This window comes from Leptosomus discolor, chromosome 5 (assembly GCF_034619465.1).
Source record: "Leptosomus discolor isolate bLepDis1 chromosome 5, bLepDis1.hap2, whole genome shotgun sequence".
Taxonomy (NCBI): domain Eukaryota; kingdom Metazoa; phylum Chordata; class Aves; order Leptosomiformes; family Leptosomidae; genus Leptosomus; species Leptosomus discolor.
In genome coordinates, this window is record NC_141395.1 from 64368945 (window position 1) to 64393880 (window position 24936).

At 36.1% G+C, this 24936-nt stretch overlaps 1 protein-coding gene across 3 annotated transcripts in view; it reads right to left on the bottom strand.

Annotated features, from left to right (window-relative positions):
* Nucleotides 1-987: 987 nt before the first annotated feature.
* CSMD3 (CUB and Sushi multiple domains 3) overlaps nucleotides 988-24936 on the bottom strand; it is a 697991-nt gene continuing 674042 nt past the window's right edge. For all 3 annotated transcript variants that reach the window (XM_086465685.1, XM_086465684.1, XM_086465682.1), the window contains 8 exons: nucleotides 21052-21163; nucleotides 19517-19696; nucleotides 14633-14698; nucleotides 12335-12493; nucleotides 6753-6865; nucleotides 4806-4893; nucleotides 2443-2578; nucleotides 988-1147 (listed from right to left, as the gene is read on the bottom strand). In XM_086465685.1, the coding sequence (XP_086321811.1) occupies nucleotides 988-1147; nucleotides 2443-2578; nucleotides 4806-4893; nucleotides 6753-6865; nucleotides 12335-12493; nucleotides 14633-14698; nucleotides 19517-19696; nucleotides 21052-21163 (1014 nt within the window). The remainder of the gene's footprint in view (nucleotides 1148-2442; nucleotides 2579-4805; nucleotides 4894-6752; nucleotides 6866-12334; nucleotides 12494-14632; nucleotides 14699-19516; nucleotides 19697-21051; nucleotides 21164-24936) is intronic.

Consider the following 24936-nt stretch of genomic DNA (forward strand, 5'->3'; position numbering starts at 1 on the left):
TAAATTTTTGATATATGGATTTGATTACTAATGTTACTGTAAACTGCACTTTTTAATTGGAAACATCATTAAATTATGTTTTCACATTTGAAAAAATTGTAAGATGGTGACTTTTTTGAACGGTCTTCAACACTAAGGAACATAGCCACATGACAAAGTTCAATTCATACTAGCTTCAGTTGCAAAATATGTCTAGTTTTATGATTGACAAAAGAAAAGTAGAAACATTACCATTTGTGGGTATTGTTAATGGAAACAGAGAAAAGGAGCTTGACATAGAACATGAAAGGGAAAGAAGATGCGACGCAGGGAAGGAAATTCTTTAAATAAGAACATGCCAATTTTTCTTCTGTGACATGAAAAGAGTAAGTTGTACTTGCCAATTTCTGAATACTACATCTGGGACTTAAAAAATAAACTGTTCTGAGAAAAATAAAATAGAAAACAGGCTGAATAAATGAAAAAAGTTACAAACTCATGAGAAAAATGTAGCATATGACTGTTAAAGAGAAGTCAGTGTCCTATCTTCTCCTGTAAGTATAGCTCTTATTTTCTACCTATATCTTTTTTTTTTTTTTTTTTAACCCAGTCCCTCTATTATAGTTTTTATAAAGCACAGGAATACTGATAGTGGATGCTCCTCCAATATATGCAAATATGTTTTATGTTTTAGAATAACCTCCTTTTTTAAAAAAGCAAATAAACTGTGAGTAGCACTCATGGAGTGCAGCAAATTTTTTTAACACTCTCCGTGGTATACACAAAGAAGAATTCTGATCCAGTTTATGAAAAACAAAATCAAAACAAAATAACCACAATCCATTCTTGTCTATCATCCTCAGGAAAAGGTGACCCACTATATCCTGAAAAGTGTGCTTTAATTTATTTTTTTTTAATTTCTTTTTTTTTTTTTTTTTTAATCAGTGAACTGTGTGTGCACCGTGTTGTGTGTCAATTTCCAGGCTTTGAAGACATATCATTACCACATTATACCATTGTGCAAACAGTGTTCAAGTTGGGGTCAAATCGTACCGCTTTCCCTTCCACAGACTTCGCATTTGTGTCATACATGGGGTTTTCAAAAGCAGCTTGTCCGTTATTATTTTCATGTACAGAGCATCCTGTATACTGTGTTTTAGGTGCAGTCCTGTAGAAGAAAGACAGAGTATTTGTAACTGCAATTTTCCTCACTGACTTGATGTGGTTTAAGAATCTGAACAGAATTTAGCTTCCAATTCCAACTATGGGAGCTAATATAACATCTCAATATTTTTACAGTATCTCTGCTAAGAATTAGAACTCTCTTTATGAAAGTTTAAGGGATTTATGATTCATTTAAAATGGTGTTCACTTAAAAACTTAGTAAACAACCTGAAAAGAAGTAGGTATTTCCACTTGGACAATCAGGTGATAAATAGCTAACACTACAACAAAATCTTGCAAAGATGCAGTAATTCTCCAGCCAGATGACTGAAATTTTCTTTTCCCCTCTGGAAACTCAGTAAGTTTATCAAGAATGAATTTATAGCTGAAACATTTTCTTTTTCAATAAATAGTAATAATATAAAATGTAAAGACAAGTGCTTACAGCATATAATTAAAAGCAAATGTATAAAAAAACCTACATGAGCATTTTTTCATCTTCTGAAGGATTCAAAAACAAGTGGTACCATTTAAAAATGATGGTATGTGTTTTAAACTAATGATATCCTTCAGGGTATATCACAATTAGGCTACCAGATGTAAATCACCATTTTGACATTTAGTAGGCAAATAATTGTCTTGTCATTAAAGTGTTTAAATTTTCTTTAGTCATCTCATGTTTTAAAGCTATAGGGAAAGATCACTTGACACTAAATCCAAAGAACTAATACTGGTCTCGATAACACAATCAAAACTGTTGAACTTAAGAGTAATGAAATTGTGAAGACTGGTGGCTATGTAACATAATTGCATATGAACTAATAATTTCAGATGCAGAAACAATTCCATAATGAAACCTCCCAATGACATAATACTTGCACATATTTGCAAGCCAATAAACAGAACAGGCATTAAAATAAATTACACAAGATATGACTCATAATTCTGTCACGTGTAAAAAAAAAAAAAAAAAGTCAATGTATATAAGTGCACATAAAGTCCACTAATTATATTGTTCCCATATCCCCATATGCCAATAATTTATAGCATCCATTTTGTATCATAAAAGAGAGAAATTTATAACATTTTAAATAAGTAGGAATGAAAGCATAGCATGGTACATTAAACTGATCTCTCAGTCATTATGCCAGACCTTGACGGACGCAGGAAGAACTGACTACGTGCATATTTTGCAACCATTTTGTGGTTTCACAGAAAACTTTATTTAAACTAATGAAGACTGAAGGCAATATAAACATGAAGTCACACAGGATTTCTATATATGTAATTTGTACTTACCTTTGTTTATAAAGATAAAAGCCAAAACCAGCAAATATAAGGGCAAAGAAAGGCACAAGGATAGCAATGGCCACTGAACTACTATTTGTACCATGTGGTTGATTAGAAGAATTTGAACCCTCAGACATGTTAAGACCTAAAAAGAATAATAAGAAAAAACAAGTAATATAATATATGTGTCTGTTACCCCTGGTACATATTACACCATACATTTCAGAATTCCATAGCACCTTGTGATTTGGTCATCATAATGTGTTCAGCTGTATGCATACAGCTGTATGCTGAGACCACCTGGAAAGTAAACTTACCGTGGTATACCATATTCTGATTAATATGTGAATGCAAAATGTTGGGGAAGCAATACATATACACTGGTACAGTAAATATCCTACTGCATAATTCTGTATAGGATTCAAGTTTTGGATACTACTAATACATGTTAATGCACTGTGTTACAAAAAGTCAAACTTATAAAACATATGTTAGACTGATTATATTAGTATTTTTCAGAAATTAACAAATACTGTATGTATAAAACGCAAACATGATTTCAAGGAAAGAGTAAATCATCTGAAAAGGCAAACTGAAAATTCATCATGTTGATTTCATTAGGCACTGCTAATTGATACATAGAGTGAAAGAGGTAAGAATAGTGAAGATCTAAAGCTAGATATTGATGAAAAAATAAGAATATGATCTGCTGCATGGTTGAGAAACATATTATCTAGATTATGTGCATAGACAAGATATACATCTTTTTCATGTGAGAAAAGGAATACCAATGCAGCTTCAAAGTTAATTTTTCAGCTTTGAACTGAACCTATTAAGAATTGCTTAGGTCATAATGTTTTCTGTCCTTCCTGATCTTACAAGGCAATATATAGAAATTAAAAAAAAAAAAACCAACAATACTAAAAACCCAACAATAACCAGATAATCAATATACTAAAATAAGAAAAATAAATTAAATGGTGAGAGCTGTGGTTTGGCTGGGACAGAATCCCAGCCCAGCCATGCTGGGCAGGCTGTTAGCAGTTCAGAGTCAGCCAGGGCAGCTGACCTCAGCTAGCTACAGGTGTAGCCCATACCATAATGTTTTGTTCATTATAAAGGAAGAAGGTTTGCTAAAGGAGGGGAGCTACTGTGGGATTCCTGCTCCTTCTCTGTTTTCTCCCTGTTCCTGAGAACTGCCCTGCTGTTGGTTGTGGCTGCTGCATGTTCATTTGGCTGACTATAACTTTGTATACCTTTTTTAGTATTAGTGCTGTTTCATTAAACGTGTTTTCACTTCAAGCTATGGGTCTCTTCTTTTCCTCTTTTCACCTTCCTGGCTGATGAGGGGTTGTTGGGTGATAGAGCAACTGTTAAAGTTTAGCCCTGGATATGGGCTAAATGTAGACAAGAGGAAAATTGCAGGGAAACAGCAATCAAAATATTTTCTTCTAGAGAATTCTTGTGTTTGTGTGCATGAAATAATGAAGGGTAAACATGCTAAACAAAATCTGTTCAATGAATGTAAATCTCTCCATAACTGTATTATTTGCTATATTAACTATAATTTCTGTATAAAACTTAAACATGAGTGAACCATTCTGTCCTAGAAGATTAAAACCACTAAAAAGTACTTTCAATACATTACAGAAAAGCATCTCGCAACTAAAAAAAAAGTAAAATCCTTCTGAAAATCAAACTAAGAAATACAATTTTCATAAGAATCTATCAAATGCTTTGCCAAAGAGGTATTGCATTTTAACTTTTGTTAGATGACTTTCAAATATTTCAACGCTAACAAAGGGAAACTGGTTACCAGAGCCATCTTCTCCAAGAAAGGATAAGAAAAGACTACTAGTTTGGTGTAGAACAGAATGTATAGAACCAAGAAGTCAGTTCTTGGGAAATAAATGCTTATCAAGTAATTAAGAATTTGTTCTTAAGAGTAACAAAGAATTACATGCAAATAATTAGCAGTTTTACTCTTCTAGCAAGCGTTTAGGTGAAATGTTGTTTCAGAACCATGAGCAAACGATCAGTTTATCAGAGCATTCTATAACATGGGCTTTCTAAATAGTTATTAAGATGTGAACCTAAATGCATTTTAAACATATTAATAGAAAAACATTGCTCAAAATATACAAATGTATAGCTATACTAAGCAGTACTTTGCAAGGCATCTATAACTCCTTACAACTTCTGACAAAACACTCTTTGTAAGTGCTACTTAAATAAGATTTTAAAGATATGAGTATCAATATTCTATAAGAAGCCAATACTGATAACATGCTGCAGATTCCCCTATACTACTTGACATTATAAAACAGAATATGGAACAATGAACTGGCAAAAACTTATAATTTGTTAAATACCTAATCTTTGAAGTCCAAATTGTCCATAATCTTTACCCTGGATGAATCCTTGAAAAACATACGTTGCTCCATCAGGTTCAGCAGAAACCTGTAAACAAAAAGCACTCTGAATTAAATGGGGAAAGTTTGTTACAAGTATCTATTTGGAAGAGAGATATCCTAATATGCTTGACTTGTAGCTGTTATTCCCCATTAAGAACACCCTATTTTTTTCTAGGAAATCGATAAAGTTCAAAAGAAAAGACAGAACTCTTTAGGCACAACTTAGGTAGCTTAGAGTCACATATACTACCTTATACTAAGTTGAACTGTACTATTTTTTAAAACCAACAAAACTTAAAGTTTCTGGCAATTCAAGATGACATTATTTCTGAGCATCTTACGTACTTCATAATTACCTCATTTGTTTAAGAAGCAGATGGCTAAAGTTACATTGTAGATAATCCTAAGGATGCAAGCATTGAGGTTTTAATAATTACTTAAAAAGTAACTAAAAAAGACCTCGCATTCAGTTGACAGATAGTTCCTTTGCTCTTTATCAGTGCTTACCCCAATTATTACTTAATTATACAGCTATAGACCAGAAAAATATTGAATGAGGCCTTGGTACAAAAGAGCACAATATGCTAGTATAAACTAAAAGACCTGTGGGAGAAAGGAAAGTGTTGTAATCCTATGAATATCTCCCTTATTGTGGTAAGTAAATTCTAAACTAACACATTGTATTCAAATTTACAGATACTTGCTTCCCAGGACAGTTATTAGGTTGAAATTCATAGTCCTGAGGCAACTTCCTCCAAGACTTTCCCTTAAGCTTCCCTTTCTCAAGGCAACAGTATGTCTTCAGCAATGTCATGAAGCTATGTTTTCGCTGAAGAAAGGGTGAATTTCTCAGGTGAATTTCTTACTTTAGGGTAAAACAAGCTGTTTAAGCTATTCCAAGGTTTACAAAAAAAAAAAAAAAAAAAAAAGTCAAATAAGAACAGTATGTGTATAGCATATGAATGTAGCGACTGTACTGTGTACTTCTGTACATTTAGAAGTCTCAAAGTAAATTTCTTGCTTGTACCATAATTTTTTCACCACAGGAGCATGCTCGTTAAGCCTAGAATTTGTACAAACCAAGGGAGTTAAGCCCTTTTATCAGTATTTTTATTAAGTGGCTTAGATTTTTTTGCTTTGGTTTTGCACCTTTTAAAAAATTATTATTGAAGTAGTGCCACAAATTATACAATATAAATTTACGTGTAATTCAATGTACACCACTTCTCTTCTTTTGGCATGTGCATCCATATTGGTGTCCCTGGAGTCCTTTATCAGTAGGTGAAACATAGGAAAACACAGATTCCTTGAAAAATGAGATGGTATAATATGGATGTATGACTGTTCATCCTCATCCAAATTATTTTTGGCCCTTTCTTTTCTGAAAAATCTACTTTCTTCTCTGGCAAATAAAGTGTCTCAGCACGCAAGACACTCAGCTTTTTCCAGCTTTAGCATTATCTTGGACAATGTTTGTTTTTCCTGTCTGTTCTCAGAAAGAATTTCCTTTTTATGGTTTAGACACATCCTAGCTACTGGGGCTGTTGCTTTTTCTTTTTATCCCTCTCCTTCACCTCTCCTCCTCACAGTTACGCGCTCTCTTCTTCTTTTTAAAGAATGCTCCATTATATATCATGATTATAAAATTTCTCAATATATTGGAATAAAACTCAAGAAGTAAGAGAAAGGCTTCTGTGTTAGCATGCTTTATAATTGTGACTACACAGTAGAACTACTCCCATATTTTCCCTCAGATTGGTCTCCTATATATTACATTAAAATTTTTATTTAATGAATCAACATTTTTTGATATATCTCAGGATTTTTTGGGTGTAGAAAACCAGCATAATTAAAAAAAAAAAATTAAATCTTTCTCCCTCTTTTTTGTAGTAGAAATATACTTACAAAACCATCCATAGCCCATTTTTCCTCTTTCAACTTGCTCACAGATGTATGGGAGGGTGCTTTAATGAGATATATGTGGAGCATTAGCCGAGCTTCCTGGCTTTTATACACTCCTGTAGAACATAGTTTTAAAAATTTATGTCTGTGTTGAGAAATAATTTCATCTTTAAGAATAAGCATATAGTGTCTGGTCTTGAAAAGGGAAAACAGGAAGAATAGGTAGCATTGTTACCAACATTTTAGTTAAGCAAGATGCATTCCTTTGTGGAACTATTTCAATTATCATAGGATTTCAATAGAAACTGGTTTTAGCTCAGCCTGTAGACAGGACAGAAGGGAAAACCTATACGCACAGCTGTTAATTAGTAGTTCTGGTAACAAGGTTTAGACGGAACAAAACTTGACAGTAATCTGATTTGAGATGGAAAATACTGTTCTGAATGAGGCAAAGTATATTTGAACCTCGCATCCCCACTTTCAATATCTGTAATTTAGTCATCAGGTAAAGAAGGTGATAATAATAATATCCACAACTAAACTCTTTGCCAAAAGGTGGTGCTAAATTAAAAATTTCTAAATTTGAAAATATCTCAAAAAATTGATTTGTTCTTCATCAGTCAATATTATGACATAGTTTGTTCCAGACAATAAGACTTGTATATAACCTTACTTACTTCGTAGGAATAATTATTTGACTCATTTTCATTCCTGGAGAAGTAATGTTTAGAATTCAAATAACCTTATTGATTAGTTTGGAGAATGAAAATAGTACTATATGCTTAGTGTTTTAATCTTTCATTACAAAGACAATGGTGAATAATGAAATTACAGACAAGATTTCTTTCCCCCACATTTTTAACCATTGTTATCAAATACTGGTTTTAAACTTCAGATTTTTAAATAGAAGACCTCTCTATTAAGATCACATCCTTCTGGCAGAGCACTGAAATTACTATTCATTTTATATAAAGTCTTCTATTTGTAGAATCACACAAGTTTATATTGCACTTTACATGAACAAAAGCTCATGATGGCTAAATTTAGACAGTAACAAAACTAAAACCCAAATCAAGAACAAACAAAAATCTACTTAAGCAATTATACTTCCACCTCCAGAAAATTCTACCAAACTGAACTTAAAATTCACTGATTTATTGACTCAATCACAGAACAGACTTCATACTGTAAATGAATTAGACTTAGACACTGGCTTTCATGCCTCGGGTTTTTTGGGTTTTTTTTTTGTTTTTTTTAATTTTACTGACTAACAAATGTGGATGATTTCAGAATAGATTTAGTTGGTATGTGCTAGCTACACATGAACTAAACTAGACCTCTCTTAATTAACTAAAGACTCCAGTAACATAGCAGTACCCTTAATTTCGATCATTTCCCATTTTTATGGGAATTTTCATCCAAATTCTGTGATATGAACAAGAACTGAAGACAGCACTGAGACATAGAAGATACTGGCTTTCTGTACTGGGTTTGCATAGCAAGGTTTTGGTAGCAGAGGGACTGCAGGGGTGGCTTCTGTGAGAAGCTGCTGGAAGCTTCCCCTGTGTCCAATAGAGCCAGTGCTGGCTGGTTCCAAGACAGACCCACTGCTGGGCAAAATTGACCCAATCAGTGACGGTGGTAGAGCCTCTGTGACAACATATTTAAGAAGGGTGAAAAAAACCAACCCTGCACAACAGCAGCAGAAGTCAGAATAGAGGAGTGAGAATATGTGAGAGAAACCAAGGTCAGTGAAGAAGGAGGGGGAGGAGGTGCTGCAAGCACGGGAGCAGAGCTACCCCTGCAGTCTGGGGTAAAGACCATGGTGAGGCAGGCTGTTCCCCTAGAGTCTCATGGAAGTTAATGGTGGAGCAGATACCCACCTGCAGACATTGATGGACCCCACATCAGAGCAGGTGGGTGCCTGAAGGAGGGTGTGACCTCACAGGAAGCCCACACTCGAGTAGGCTCCTAGCAGGTCCTGTGAATCCATAGGGAGAAAGGAGCCCATGCTGGAGCAGGTTTGCTGGCAGAACTTGTGACCCCATGGGGGACCCGTGCTAGAGCAATCTGTTCTGGAAGGACTGCATGCCGTGGAAAGAACACATGCAGTTCATGAGGAACTGCAGCCGGTGGGAAGGACCCACTTTGCAGAAGTTTGTGGAAGACTCTCTCATGTGGGTGGGACCCCATGCTGCAGCAGGGGAAGAGAGTGAGGAGGAAGGAGTGGCAGAGATGACATGTGATGAACTGTCTGCAACCCCCACTCCCCTGGGCTGCTTGGAGCAGAGGAGGTAGAGAATTCAGGAGTGAAGTTGAGCCTGGAAATGTGGGGGAGGTGCAGGGGGGACGTGTTTTAAGATTTGGTTTTATTTCTTATCACCCTATTCTCTTTTGACTGGCAATAAATTAAATGAATTTCCACAAGTTGAGTCTTTTGCCTGGACAGCAATTGGTGAGTGATCTCTCCCTGTCCTGAACTTGACCCATGAGCCTTTTATCATATTTTTCCTCCCTCGTCGAGCTGAGGAGAGGGAGTGGCAGAGCAGCTTTCGTGGGCATCTGGTGTCCAGCCAAGGTCAGCCCACCACACTCTCCAGTGAAAAAAAAATAAGGAAGGATGGAAGGAAGGATGGAAGGATGGAAGGACAGAAGAAAGGAAGGAAATACTCAGGTACTTAATGCTCTTTGCACCTTAAGTTAGAAAAGGAAGAAACGGTGGCACAACTAAATAGCTTAGTATTAGACTGCAGTGCCACAAAGACCTGAGAGGCAGCAGAGTTTTTTGGACTAATAGTGTTCTGTTATACATGATCAGAATAAAATTGCGGGTGATGTTATTGTGTTAAAACAAATTTCAGAGAAGAAAAAGCATGGTCACATCTGTCTTGCTGGCTGCCAATCTGAGAAAAACAAAACTTATAAATGGAAACAGAACACATGCACAGGTAGATCCTAGCTAAGTAAAGACTTTTTACTTTGTCCTCTCCATTAGTTTATTCACTCCAGGCTCTCACTACAGCAAGATGGGTATTCTCAAAAGTTCCATTCAGGTTAAAATGCAAACTTCCTAGACCTCTTCAGAAGCTGCAGGAAGAGACAGGGCAATGAGATTCCTAATTCAGGTTTCTCATTTACATGCCTAAATGCACAGAACAAAAGCCTTCTCCACATTAAGGATAGGTGATTGCCCTATAGGAGGTATCATTATATATAATTAATCTTTGAGCTAACAAGCAGACTTACTGTCATCTTAATGCTGCACTGAGTTCAAACGAACGTGCCTTGGTAAGACAGGGTTTATTCTCTTCTCTTTAGGACTCCATTAACATTATCACGCAGAATTTCATCACTTCAAGAGCTTGGACAGTGTGTCTAGAAATCATTTGGAACTTGGGAAAAAAAATCAATCATGTCTGCCATGAATGTCTTATAAATGTACATTAGGAAATACTTGCATGAGGCTGAGGGCTGTGGTGTGTGTACATGGCAATGAACGTTATGTACGCACACTCAAACAAGAGCATAGAGAAAAAAATATCTTGCAGACCAAGGCACCACTGTTCTCTGCTAATTTGCAATGGTGGATTTGCAAGCATTTCTTGGTGAAAGGCCGACATGCTTCTTCGGAGCTGGCAGCTGGTTTCCCAGTGTACAACAGAGTGTTTAATCTGAGCCAAATAAACAAGTAAAGGCTGTACCTTTCTCTTCTCTTAATCTCTATAATAGCATTGCTATTTTCATTCATGCTAACCTGATCAAAAGAACCTGCCCATTTCTAACCTGTGACAGACATATAGTATAATTACAGCAAGCACAGCTGTCAAAATAAAAAGAAGTTAAAAAAGATGCGGCAAATGATGGAATGCAAAACAGCAGGTGCTGCATGGGCAGAGAACTACTTTTCGTTTCAGAAACCTACAACTCGAGTATAGGAGAAATCAGCTTCCTGGCATCTAAATGTCTTTTTTGATCCATCCCTACTTCCCTGGCCCTAAGACACTCTTTCAACATACAGAATCTTAGTTTTCTATCTTCAAAATAGGGAAAGAAAATAATATTAATTACCTGATGACGTGTGTAATGCCTGTATGTTGAGCAAAAATAGGCATTTGTAATCACTTTTCTGTCCAATTGAGGGAACCTTTTTATTTGGAGGAGGAGGTAGTTTGGGTGAGAAAACACAGCTTGTACTTTTACTAATCCTAAAAATAAATACTATATCCACTGCACTTAATACCCTCATAGAAATTACATGACTGAAACTAAACAGACATCATATGATAGACTAATTACACACAGACAGTCAAGACAAATAGTTACCAGTCAGAAAATATTTTATGAAACAGTCCATCTATGGCCTTTCAAGTCTGACTTTTCAAAGGACACCTATAAAATACCTTCAACAGACAAACCTAGTGACAAAAATTCACCACACCACTAGATACAAGAAACTAAGAGCTCAACAGAAACGTAGATTCTTTGGCCAATTACATTCTTCCTGTAGACCACACCACTCAGTAACTTCCCTCCTTTTTTTTTTCCAACAGGGTAATGTTCTGACACTTCTGTCCTTGCTAACACCTCTGGGATAAAGAGTGATGTTAAACTACTTTGAGAAAAAGGGTCCCTAAGTGACAAACAAGATCAAAACAGCAGTGTCCAGCCTATACATAACTGTGATTTTTAGGATTCTTCAGTCCTTGCAAAAAGTGTTGTAGACAGAGGGTGAAGTTTCAAGAAACTAACTTTTGAGTAATAATGGTTTCAGGTGTTTCTTTTATGGTTATTCACACCCCTGTGCTATAGCCTGCCACTCCTGTGGCGTGACAGGCCCATTGTCTCTGCGGCTGAGATGTCTCAACCAAGGGAATGACGAGAGTTTGAAAAACAAACTTATAAACCCAAACATTTTTTACAGTACTTTTGTGTGCTTGCTTGTCAAGCTGTATCTGTAGCTTCTGCTGAGAGTTCACAGCACAGAGAATTGTGCATATTGTGCCAACATAACCATGGCAACAGTGCTCTGTGTGGCAGGGACTGTGGAATATCACAAACCAAGACTGCAATCAAGGGCTGCTTTTGAAACAACAACATGAAGGGTAGCTACTTTTTTTGACTATATCATCTAGTCTAAGAATTGTAATCTCTCCATGCTTTCCAAGTTCATGAAGTATACCTGCCTTGCTAGGTCAACACATATCAATCTAATTATATTGCTTATTAGTCATTAATAGGCTATTGTATGGAAATTGTATGATTAAGAATTAAGAAAATTTCAGGAACAGTAATTAAGTTTATTTACAATAGTTAAGGAAGAAGCACGAGCATTATGATGATTCTTTCACTCCTTATTGATATTAACTCCAAATATAACAAACCCCTGTGAAATTATAAAAGAGAGAAGGAAAAGGTGGAAAAATCCTCATGTTTGAAAAAGAACTGAACTAGAACGATATTATTTTTTTTAAAGCTAAGAAAGTTTCCAGATGTTAAAAGCTTAAATGTTATGGATAAAGTTACAGGGAACCAATGTATATAAGGCAGAAAAAATAAAATGGAAATGAATTTTTCTTATCCCATACCTGATAGCAGCAATTCCATATTGCTGTTTGTAAGTGTTGCATTTACTCTTCCTGAAGTTGCATTGAAACTGGTGACTGTCAAAGTCATGGGCTGTTTCTTGCTTTTGTAATTGTAAGATCCTTTCCATATATAATTTTGGGCAAATACATCATCAGGAACTATAGAGACATCAAACATGTTTCAATACGTTTTGCAATGCTTAATATTTATGAAGTCAAGCCTCCAACAAAATACATGAGAAACATTAACATTTTCTCTGCTTTACCCTCTCTATTTATGAGTCTGTTAGGCATAATCTTCACATATAAAGCATAGAAACCTGGAATGAACATTTATGAAAGAAATATATTTGTCTGAAGAACAGAACCACAACTGTACCTTCATTTGCTCCTTTCCTCAAACACGGACATGTCCTAAAATTAAACCAACTCCACAAAATCTAATTTAACAGCTGTAACAAAAAGACCAGATTTCTCTCACTGCAGAATCTTTTCTATGAAGCACAGATAAGCAGGAACATACAGCTAGGATTAAATTTTGCAGAACTTACTATTGATTTAGATATCAAGATTTTTATAAGCATATTGAAATTATATTAAAATATTATAAGCATTTCTTTATTACCTAGTAATTTTTTTCTGATGAAAAATGTATAAAGGAAGTTTTGTCTTGTCTTCAAATGCTTAAAAACATCATGAGCTTCACCAGGAAGAAAAAAACATCTCCTAATTTAAAATTAAAAAGGGATCATAGACTGCAGGGAGAATGAATATGCTAGATCTATATCTTTGTACTTAGTATTTATCATTATGCAACCGTAAAATGATTAATTTAAGTAATGCTATTCCAGCAATAGTATGGTTAAAAACCAGTAATGTTACCTATCTAACAAAAACAGGTACAGGTAAGTCTTTAAAATCTTAACATGAGATGCTATTTAAACAAATAAATTTAAGGTGACTTAGGATGGGTTTACTACACTTTCCAAAGGAAATGTATCCAACTTGGCCCTGTAACAAATAATTACTATTCAAGATCAGCACTTTCACATTATTTGGAGTCACTCACACTGAACTTAAAGCCTTGGGTTTGTGTGTGCACTGGCATCTAATTCCAGATAAATACAGTAGAATACTTGCCCCTTTCTATTTCAAGATATCCCAAAATTCAAGACTGGGGTACACTGGAATACCTGACAGTCTTCCTTCATCATTTATTGTATGGGTCACAGAGACAGGCTGTCTTCCCCATGGAGGGTAAAAGACCATTCCTAGTTTTTTTATTTGTGTATGTGTATGTATGTATGCATATATTTTTTGACAAGTAAACACATAGAAACAAAACACCTAGACACTGGGCTTGCAAACTGCAAGCAGGAAAACTGTATGGTGCAGACAGTCTGATGATGTTCATTTGTGATCTACCTGAAATTTATTTCCCTACTTTCAGGAGAACTGATCTTTACGTACTTTATTTGCAATTAATTAGGATTGTATAAAAAGCTTCTGAATGAAAAAAACTGATAATACTACTACCATGCATCATAGACAAACGCAGTTTTGTAATGTACAACCTGTTAAAAAACAAAAAAAAACCCACCAACAACAAAAAAGCCCTACAACCCCCCCAAAACCTCCTGACGCTAAGGAATTACTTTTAAATCTGTATTAATTTTTAGTACACATTTAACAGGGTTATAGTCAAAGGCTAATTTTAGTTAAGACGACTCCTCTCTTCAACAGACAGAGAAAGATTTCTTTTGGATCTAACCAGGACATCCAAAGATAGTCTTCTCTAGCAACTCAGGTAAAACTGGAATTGACTTTAACCAGAGTTAGCGATGACCTTCTCTAGGCTAAAACTGCTTTTTTGAAGGCTAAGTTGAAGGCTAATATAGAATTATTTAGGTAAAGCAATTTAAAAATTAACAATATGTAAAAGAAGTGCAAGACACTGAAAAAAATCTGTGAAACATGTCTTTAGATTATTTCTGGGTGAGTAATATAGTTCCTTAATAAGTAAATTGCATAAGATCTTACACAGAACACAGTGATTTCAGTGAAACCAGTAAAACTCTCATCACATAACAGTTACAAATTGTATGTGGATATAAATAATACCATATAGTCTAGACTTAAACACTGGAGAATAATTTAATTAATGATGGTTTTCTTCTATTAATGTAATGCCTAATCTAATACCCGTTATTCATTCTAAGCCATTTAGCGCAGTCTCATTAAATAGATTTTCTCTTCTACAGAAATTGTTTAAAACTATATATACCTCAAAGTACTTACCACTTAGTTTGGGACTTGGTGTTCCCAAAGCTGGTCTAGGATCCTTAACTAATATTTTGGAACCAGCTGTTAGAAAGAACGAACAACAAAAAGACAAATCAGTAGCAAATATGTTAATTGGAAGCTAAGAAAATAATGTTCATAATGGAATTTATTTGTTATAAAGGATGTAAGATGATGCTTCAAACTTAAACATGAACGAGATTTTCAAGCCTTAGAATCTCAGAGGCAAATGCTCGCTGATTTCTTCCATTGCCACATTTTCTCCTGTCAATCACCTGGATGTTACCAAGTCATTTGCAATACCCAAACAGTGTAGGTGTTCACTTCATAATCCACATTTCAGAATTCACAGTCCTGGACTATGCACCTAACATGTGAGATGTTTTCTAATATGTCATCTAAAGCAAGTTATGTCATTTAAGTTGGGATCCACACGAAACAGCACACAAAATGTGAATAATGCTTTGACTGGAAGCAATGTAGCACCAAACAGTGAAGAGACACAGAACAAGAGCTTTTTAAATCACGTTTCTTTCCAGGACTTAATTAGCTTCAACAATACTGAGTGAGACATCTTGTGTTCAAGACTGAAAACCCAAAGATGCATGATTAATGTCTTATACAATGGAGAAGGTCACTGTTTATTTAATGAATAGTAACAGAAATAAAGAAACAAATGAGACTGTCCACAGTATCTCCAACTGCTCAGGTGATTTGAGCACTGGAAGTTGGAGAACTACATTTCTTCTCTGTTAGAGCAGGAACTCTCCCACCACTGAAGATAACGAACTATATGCAATGGGACGGTGTCATTTCCTGCAGCTGAAGCTATTTTATCTTGCGAAACTCATTTGTATTCACTGGGCTATAGAGAAAACACATAATTCTGCCTCCTAATGTAGTACTAGGCTCTATTCCTTGCTCCGATGTTTATTTCAATATTTTGCATTTTGGATCTTGGCTTTGGTTCCAAGCCTTTTCTTTCTGATCAATACTCCAAAAAAAAAAAAAAAAAAAAAAAAAAAGACAAGAAAGGCAACATCTTTCTCCCTGATTGGAGTATTTTCTGCGTAAAAAGGAAACATTAGCAAGAAGCACTGAGAATATTTTTGTTGAGAAAAACTTTTAGCTTATTATAAAAGGCTTATTCTTCATATCTAGATTAACACTGGTAAGAAACAAGGGCAGAGGTTGGAATAAAACCTAAAGTTCTCATGTCCTGTTACTACTGATTCAGTAATCTCTATTGCCTCCCTGTTTTGAAAAAAACTTACTGAACTTCACTGAACGCGGTTGATGTGGAGGGCATGCTTCAACAGTATATGCTTTTTGACTACATCAACCTCAGGTTAGAAATATCTGTATCATACATTCCAAAGGGCATTAGTATAAAAAGCTGCTGAGTCAATCAGTCTTGTCAAAGTGAGTACATTTCTAGCCAAGTTCAGCTCTGAAATTTTAAATACAAAATAAAATTTAAATAAAAATTTTATATATAAACCCCAAACTAAAACAAGTTATCTATGGAGTTGAAGTTCTAGGTCCAGATACTTGCTCAGTAGGGCTTTCAAGATTGCAATTTTGTATTTAAAGGACCAAATTCTGGTTTAATTCCCCTACAGATCCTTTTAGAGCTCTCAACTCCAAATGTTTTATTCCTTTTCATTCATTTTGAAGTTATTTTTGTGAAGTGCACAATCACAAGAAAACAACCTGATCTGGTCCTCTTCTCCCTTCCATAGGAGAGAGATGTTTCACCCCTCTCTAACAGGTAAAATTGAAAATATTTAAGAGATATTTTATCTAATTAGAGTTAATACTTTACAATATGTTGCTCATTCTCAGCTTTTTCCACTACTAAAATGCAAGAAGCAAGACTTGTGATCCTAAAAACTTGCATTTCTGTAACATTTTTTCAGGATATTGGGAAACTGTTATATGACAACTTAGATAAACTCATAGTTACCACTTAATATTTAAAAAAAAAAAATCTTACAAAGATTCTTTACTATCAAATTAGACAGCTAATACTACTTGTTTCAACATCATTAGCAGAAAATTCTTGGATCAAAATACAACTGATGAATCACATTTGGCCTGCCATAACACTTCGTGAGTACTGAACAAGTCATAAGCTTCCTGGCAGCTTACTTTCTAACACTTTCCCAAAGCTCTGCTCCATTTTCCCCCAGCACTTGCCTGGCATGTAATGCTAAGACACCTGTTTTTTAGTGATACAAAATATTCATTTCCTATTTTTCTTCCAAGTAGCAGAGTTTGGCTACATAGCCTTTGAATGCCTCTGTAAGGGCCTTGGGGATAACCACATCTGAAACATTAGATATCAGCAATCTGAAAGGTGCTTTAATTATTCAGGAAACGGAATTCAAAAAAGCTGTTATACTTGATGATGTTTCTTATCTCTCATGAAAAACACCATTCTCACTATGACTTTGCTACGAGGTTTTTCATGCCCTGCCATGACAAAATATGTAGTAAAAAATAAGAAATACAATAAAATGTTGGGACACCAAGGGCAAAGTAGATACATTTTCTTTGCAAGTAGTATAGTGTCACTTACATACAAATATAAAACAATATTAAACTCTACGCATTAATTCCATGAAGTGACTCAGACATCTGCTTGGACTATAGGCACCCTTCTCCAATATCAGAATAGAAATTATAGAATCATTTAGGTTGGAAAAGACTCATAAGATCATCGAGTACAACCATTAACCTAACACTACCAAGTCCACCACTAAACCATTTCCCTACGAACCATATCTACACATCTTCTAAATGCCTCCAGGGATGGTGACTCAATCACTTCCCTGGGCAGGCTGTTCCAATGCTTGAAAACCCTTTTGGTGAATAAGTTTTTCTTAATGTCGAATCTAAACCTCTCCTGGTGCATTTTGAGGCCACTTCCTCTTGTCCTATCGCTTATTACTTGGGAGAAAAGATCGACACTCACCATGCCACAACATCCTTTCAGGTAGTTCTAGAGAGTGATAAGGTCTCCCCTCAGCCTCCTTTTCTCCAGACTGTTCTCCAAACAACCCCAGTTCCCTCAGCCACTCCTTGTAAGACTTGTGCTCTAGACCCTTCATCAGCTTCATTGCTCTTCTTTGGACATGCTCCAGCACCTCAATGTCTTTCTTGTAATGAGGGGCCCAAAACTGCACCCAGTACTTGAGGGGCAGCCTCACCAGTGCCGAGTATTGGGGACAATCACTCCCCTACTCCTGCTGGCCACACTGTTTCTGATACAAGCCAGGATACTGTTTGGCCTTCTTGGCCACCTGGGCACTGCTGCCTCATGTTCAGCCAGCTGTCAACCAACACTCCCAGACCCTTTTCCACCGGGCAGCTTTCCAGCCACTCTATCCCATCCATCCAGCCTGTCCCAGTCCCTCTGTAGAGTCATTCTACCCTCAAGCAGATCAACACTCCCACCCAACTTGGTGTTGTTTGCAAACTTACTGAGGCAGCACTCAAACTCCTCATCCAGATCATCAATAAAGATACTAAACAGACCTGGCCTCAATATTGAGCCCTGGGGAACATCACTTGAGACTGGCCACCAACTGAATTGAACTACATTCACCACCACTCTTTGGGCCTGGCCAGCCAGTCAGTTTCTTTACCCAGTGAAGAGTATGCCCGTCCAAGCCGTAAGAAGCCAGTTTCTCCAGGGAATGCTGTGGGAGACAGTGTCAAAGGCTTTACTGAAGTCCAGGTGAACAATATTCACAGCCTTTCCCTCGTCCGCTAAGTGGGTCACCTTGTCATAGAAGGACATCTGGTCAGTCAAGTAGGACCTGCCTCTCATAAACCCATGTTGACTGGGTCTGATCACCTGGTTGTCCTGTAGGTGACGTGTGATGGCACTCAAGATGATCTGCTCCATGACCTTCCCTTCCTCAGAGGTCAGGCTGACAGGCCTGTAGTCACTCTGTCAACCAGTCTCCTAAACAGGCCAAAGTCTTGAATTCCCTCTGTTCACAAACAACAGGTCCAGCAGGGCATCTTCCCCAGTTGGCTCACTCATTGACTGTGTCAGGAAGTTATCTTTCACAGACTCCAGGAACCTCCTAGACTGTTTCCACTGTATTGTATTTCCAGCAGATATCTGGTAAGTTGAAGGCCCACAGGAAAACAAGGGCTAGTGATTGTGAGACTTCTCCCAGCTGCTTATAGAATATTTGTCTGCTTCTTCTTCATCTTGGTTGGGTTGACTCCGATCATGGTATCTACAATTGTTGGCCCTTCTCCTGATTCTTACCCATAAACACTCAAACCTATCATCACCATCATCAAGCTCTAGACTGTCAAAACACTCCCTAACAAACAGTGCTACCCCACTGCTTCTCCTTCCTTTACTATTCCTTCTGAAGAGTTTATAGGCATCCATTGCAGCAGTACAGTTGTGCAAGTCATCCCACCATGTTTCCATGATAACTATATCATAGTAGCATTGCAATTGTGATAGCTACCTTGCAACTGATACAATCTCTGTAAATAGATTTATCCTCATCTAAGTTTAGTAAGTATGTGCAAAACATCAAGATTCTTACTCCACTGAGCTTATGAGAATGTAATTCACATCTGACAGTCAGAAATCTAAAAGCAGGTGTTACCCAATTATTTGGCCTCTAGAATTATATCTGGAATTGACACCTCTGAGCATGTAAATGAAAGACAAGTACCTGAAACCATATGTCCCACAAAACAGCTGGCAAAGGATGAGAGTTACTCTCTTAGATGGTATCCCTCTTAGTTCTCCTTGGCATTCTGCCTTATCTTATTAGACTGCAAGTAAATAAAATCGCTGAAATATGATAGGTGAGAGACGTGGTAGATAACAGAAGAGCCTACCTTCACAAACTGGAACTTTCCCAGACCATGTGCCATCAGACCTACAGGCTCTATGCTCTGATCCTCCCGCCAGGAAGAAGCCTGGCTGACAAGTATAAATCAATGTATAACCAAGTGAGGGAAGGTCCATTCCTGCAACATTAGCATGAGTTGGTGTTTCTGGTTGTTTACAGCTGTGAGCTACAGAGAAAAGACAAAATATCCTTCAGTCAAAATGGTGAAAATATTTCTGAAAAAATAATCTATACCTATTCTGACAGATAACTAACAAAGAAAAAAGCATCAATAAAAACAACATATTATTATATTTTTAATTCACATTAAAAATTACTACATAGTCTATAAATTACTGTCCTGTGTCTGTAAATATACTCTTGGAAATGGACCTTTTTAATTTCAAGGGACCAAGAACCAACTTAAACGCACCTGCTCAACCAAAATTAATTGTATCCATGTGCAATCGTAAACAAGACACATCTTACAATAGTTATAAGGAATCATAGCTTGTGACTTATATGACTTATGATATCTGTGTAGCATTAAATAACAGCAAATAAATGGGTCATTTGGAAAACACTATGAAAGGTCAAGGAGAAATTGTAGGTGAGGCAAGTTTTAAACATGAGACAGAAAAATTAATTACCATTCTTAATTACAGGCAAAGTGTGTTATATCTTTAACAACACCAGAATCTGAGAGTCTTGTGTTATCTCAAAAACAGCATACCTCTAAGAGCAGTGCTCATGTGAGCTACTGATTTGCTGTTTGCTTAGGGGGAATGCTAGTGCCAGATGAAACACTAATGCCATTCTCTTATGTGGATATGCTCTCCATACACTGAAGTTATTCCATAAGGTCAGACTTTATAAGTGAGACTATTACCAGAAAAATACAGCTGACTAGTTGAAAAAATAGAAAGATTAACCATGTTGTTATACTGTTATACAGTTATAAATTATAACTATTTACTGAAGTGTAAAAGATATAAGTAACAGAATGATATTTCCTGTACCCAGGTAAGAAGATTCTCTCCTTTCCAAATTCAAAAATTTCCAATGACAAACATTTTTTTCCCCCTTCTTAAAATACCCTGAGGTATTTTAGAATATAGCTGGGAAACAAACAGCTCAAACTCTTTACTAGAGCTGATTGTAACTATTTGCTCCAGTACAAGTTTGGGTTGTGCAGGGCTTTCCTATATTTCCTGTTCTCGACGCTTCCTCTATTCATTGGAAGGGTTACATCCTTTTAGATAAAAACTTAGTGTTTTCAGCATCTTTCTGGATCAATAGATGTCTGTTATTATTTTGTCTTGGTTTTGTTTTGGTTTTTTGGTTCTTGTTTTTTTTTTTTAATTCTATAGGTTGTTGTAGAAAAATTCACTCATAAAATCACATTTCTAGCTGCTGTAAGCTAGTAATGCAAATTTGTATTAGGTTAATAAAACTAAATAAATTAATTTAGCTTTATAAAAATGTTCTGTAACTAAAAAGCCTAGGTAAAATTTGATAGATCAAAATCTATAATTTACTTACGTATACATTCTGGTTGGATTCCACTCCATGTAAGATCAGGAAGGCAAGTTCTTGTTGTTGAACCATGGAGAAGGTGTCCCTTTTTACACTGAAATTGAACAACATTTCCCACCTTGAAAAGTAGAAAACACAATAATATTGTTATGAGGAAATAATCAGCTGGGTTTTTTTTTTTCCAAATTAGATAGCATACTCCTTCACATAACACAGACTTGATAAATTGTGATGCTTTTTCTGTAGAAAGTAAATTAATTTCACAGAGCATTTTGATATGAAATAAAAAAAATTGGTTCGTTCTTGTTAAAATTATTTTTCCCTCAAACTGAAATCCTCCATGGAAGAGAATTGAAACCTCATCTTCTGTGGTCTCTCTGGTATGATGCTTTGGGCCTGGAACAGTTGAGGCACTGTGAGTTTGGAAACCACGCTTACTGTGGCTTCCTAGCTCTGGACCAAGGAGAAGTCAGTTCGGCAATCTTTCAGCAAACCAGAGAAGCTGCAGAGCTGAACAGGTAGTAGATTCTGCTGCACCCTTGCTGAACTAGACCCCTCTTTGTGGAATGCTGGATGAATTCAGAAATTATAATGAGAAATATTTCATTAGAACATGCAAGGCCTGGTCAAGAGCACTGTCTTATGCTTCAGAAATTAAAATGTTCCTATATTATTTTAATTTTGTTTTTTGGTGACAAGAGGTAAAAACGAATCATTCTTTATACAATGCGGATAATAGAAACTGGAACACAAGTACATTACAATTTACAATAGCAATTCATTGAGATTAGTTTTTAACTATTATTCTTATTATGGGTATGTATTGCATAAAAAGGAAAACAGAATTCTTTAGTCAATAATAGTTTCTGCACAAACGTAACATAGAATAACTTGTTCAGCATGTCCAGTCATGGAGACATTGATGAAAGTGCAAATAATTCTCCATTTCCATCAAAAGTGGGGAAATTAAATTACAAGTATATCATTCAGAGAGTAGTTTATTACATGCTGTGAGTGGTTAACTCAAATATTAAGGTGCAAAGATCACGTCTACTGTTCTGCAGTGACCTGTATTAATATAGTTATGAACTTATGTTTAAAAGAAGAAGTTGAAAACTTTGAACTGTACGTGACAGCGTATTTATGGTTCTTTTTTGTTGGGTTGGTTTGGTTTTTTTTAGTTTCATAATTTTGTTTAAATGTAGAACACTTGATTGAAATTGATGTTCAAAGGTAAAATGTGGACTCTTTCACAATAATTCAGTCCTGGAAACAGCATTTCATTGCTACACATATTCATTTGAAACTTTATAGTACTATTCCATTTCAACTCAAGCTTCTCATTAGAATGAAATTTAATAATAATACATGAACTACAGATAGCAGCTCATCAACACCATATGTGATTTAAAACTCATCTCCCCTTTTTTTTTGCTCTTTATTGTGCTCACTGGACTATGTAATTACTTTTAAAAGATTTTGAAGAAAATATACTAAATCACTTTCACGATTAAGCATAAAGTGGGAAAACACTAAAAGTTTTAGAAATTATAGAAATAGAAGTACTTTTTTGTGTGATAAAGAACTTAGTTAAAACTACCACAATCAATATATTACAAGTATTAGTCATACAAAAGATTTGTTCATCTCTGTAATCTGCCTCTATCGAAGTCATCTCCATTCACAACTATGGAAAGAACATCTGCCCTATTTAATCTTTAGCTACCAGGAAGAAAATGTTCCACATTGTCTTCAAAACCAGGACCCTTTCACCATTCTTCACAGGAAAAAAAAAAAATCCAACCAAAACCAAACCTCAGTTAACTGTTAAATGTAGTTTTTTAATATGCATCTGAATAGGAAACTAATTTTATTTTCACTTCATTCTTTCAAAGTTGACTGTATGATCTTTCTGAAAAAAAGTATTTTAGAAATAATACAATTGTTTTGTAAGGTGGAGTAGCTGGACATCATGGAAGTCAATGAGGTAATGAGGTTAATTGGCTACTTATGCTCAGATATCTAATTCTAAACTGTAACTAAGTAAAATTCAGTATATTGTAATTCTACTCATTAAGAATGTCCTGAACGGAAAGGCCATACTTTGTGAGCTGAAAGGGCTGGAGAATCATGTTCATGAAGTCTTTAGACCTACAGGACTCAATGGATAACAATGAAAAAAGTGAAGCAGGTGTGTTTTTTCAATTTTCTGTAACTTCTCTCTCTTCTTTAGCTGCGTATTCATTAGTTCGGGTCAGTTTTCTATGAACTGAGTCTTCTGCTAGACAGATAGATTGAAGGAAAATTGTTCACCTGAAGAGCAGGAAATGCATAGAAATTTTTTCCACTGGCATGATCTTCACTGCAGCTCTGCCTACCTTATGGCTTCACTGAAGCATGTCTGCCTAAACATCTAACAAGTTCTTCAGTATTAGAAATGTATCAGTGAGATAAGGAGCAGGCTCAAGTCACCAAGTGAGTAGAAAGGTTGAGCTGCTAACATTCCACAACTTAAGAATAAATAAATAAATAAATAAATCCCACAGCAAACAGAAAAATCTCAAACCAAACCATTGTAGATATTGCAATGAGTTGTTGCAATGCCAACTTATCCTATCTAAAACAACAACTAGTACTGAAATGGCTTTCCTTATTTCCTAAAAAAAAAAATAAAAAAAAAAAATGTTGCCTGTATTATCATTGCTAGGGAAACACAACCTTTATACATATAAGCCCCAAAAGTAGCATAAAAAACACAACAGTGTTCCAAGTGATGAAGATGTTTTTAGAAGTGCTGCCATGCTGCTCAAGGTAATGAATACAGGAATGAGGCTCCCCGCTCCTAAAAAACCAACCAACCAACCAAAAACCACCTGACAAGCAATAAGTAATTGTTAAAAACAAGAAAACGAAAAGTGATTTAGAAGCGACTGGCGGGAGGTGTGCTGTGCGGTGCTGCCAGGCCAGGGGCAGCAGGTGGCGCTACGACACCGCCCGCCGCGGGCTCGGCCCCCCGCGGCAGCGGCGCCGGTCGGGAGGGCGGGCGGTGGAACGGCCGGGACCGCCGCGCCGGCGGGGAGGGCTGGGCGGGCTGGGCGACGGCCCCAGCACCGCTGATCGCCGTGAGCTCTGGTTTTAGGGAGGAACTGTTCTATGTGCAACGGTGTTTGCATCCAGTCCTGAAAAAGAAAGATTTCCTTGTATACCACTCGATCATCTCTGTTCCACAGCTGCTTTTGCCACACTGGCAGTCATGGTTTGGATGTTCCTAAAATCAACATCACTAACTTTCCCTTTTGCTAAGAACCAAAGACCTTATATTTACTATTCTCTAACATGAGAAATAGCAATTTCAGAAGAAAAGGCATAAATATCAACCAACATCTGTTTATAATGAATAGGATAGACTCTAGACACGTTTTTTTCACCAAAATAATGTATAATAATTATGAAAATAATAATAAATTATTATCCTTATTATTTCTTATATTCGTTGTAAGAACAGAAGATACTTCTAACTTTCATGAGTTCCTCTACAATAAATTTTTTTCAGACTTCAGTTTACCAAAGAATATGAAGATACTCTAACAAGCTTCTCCATACCCACCAATTCATGCCAAAGGACTGAGAGGCTAAGGGAACGTTGGCTATTTCTCTTTGCTATCTTTTAGCATCATATTTTAAGTGAATGAAAACACAACTCATTAAGTCTTTTCTGTATCTGTAGTTTGGCAGACCAGTAATACAGTATTGCCACTACTAGTAACAGGCTATTGAGTTTGCAAGACCTCTCGCTACACAGAAGCTTGCCAGGTTTCCTTTGTCCAAAACTGTCTCGAGGTGCCCAGAGGGGGGATTTTTTGTGTGGTGTTTTTTTTTGTTTGTTGTCTT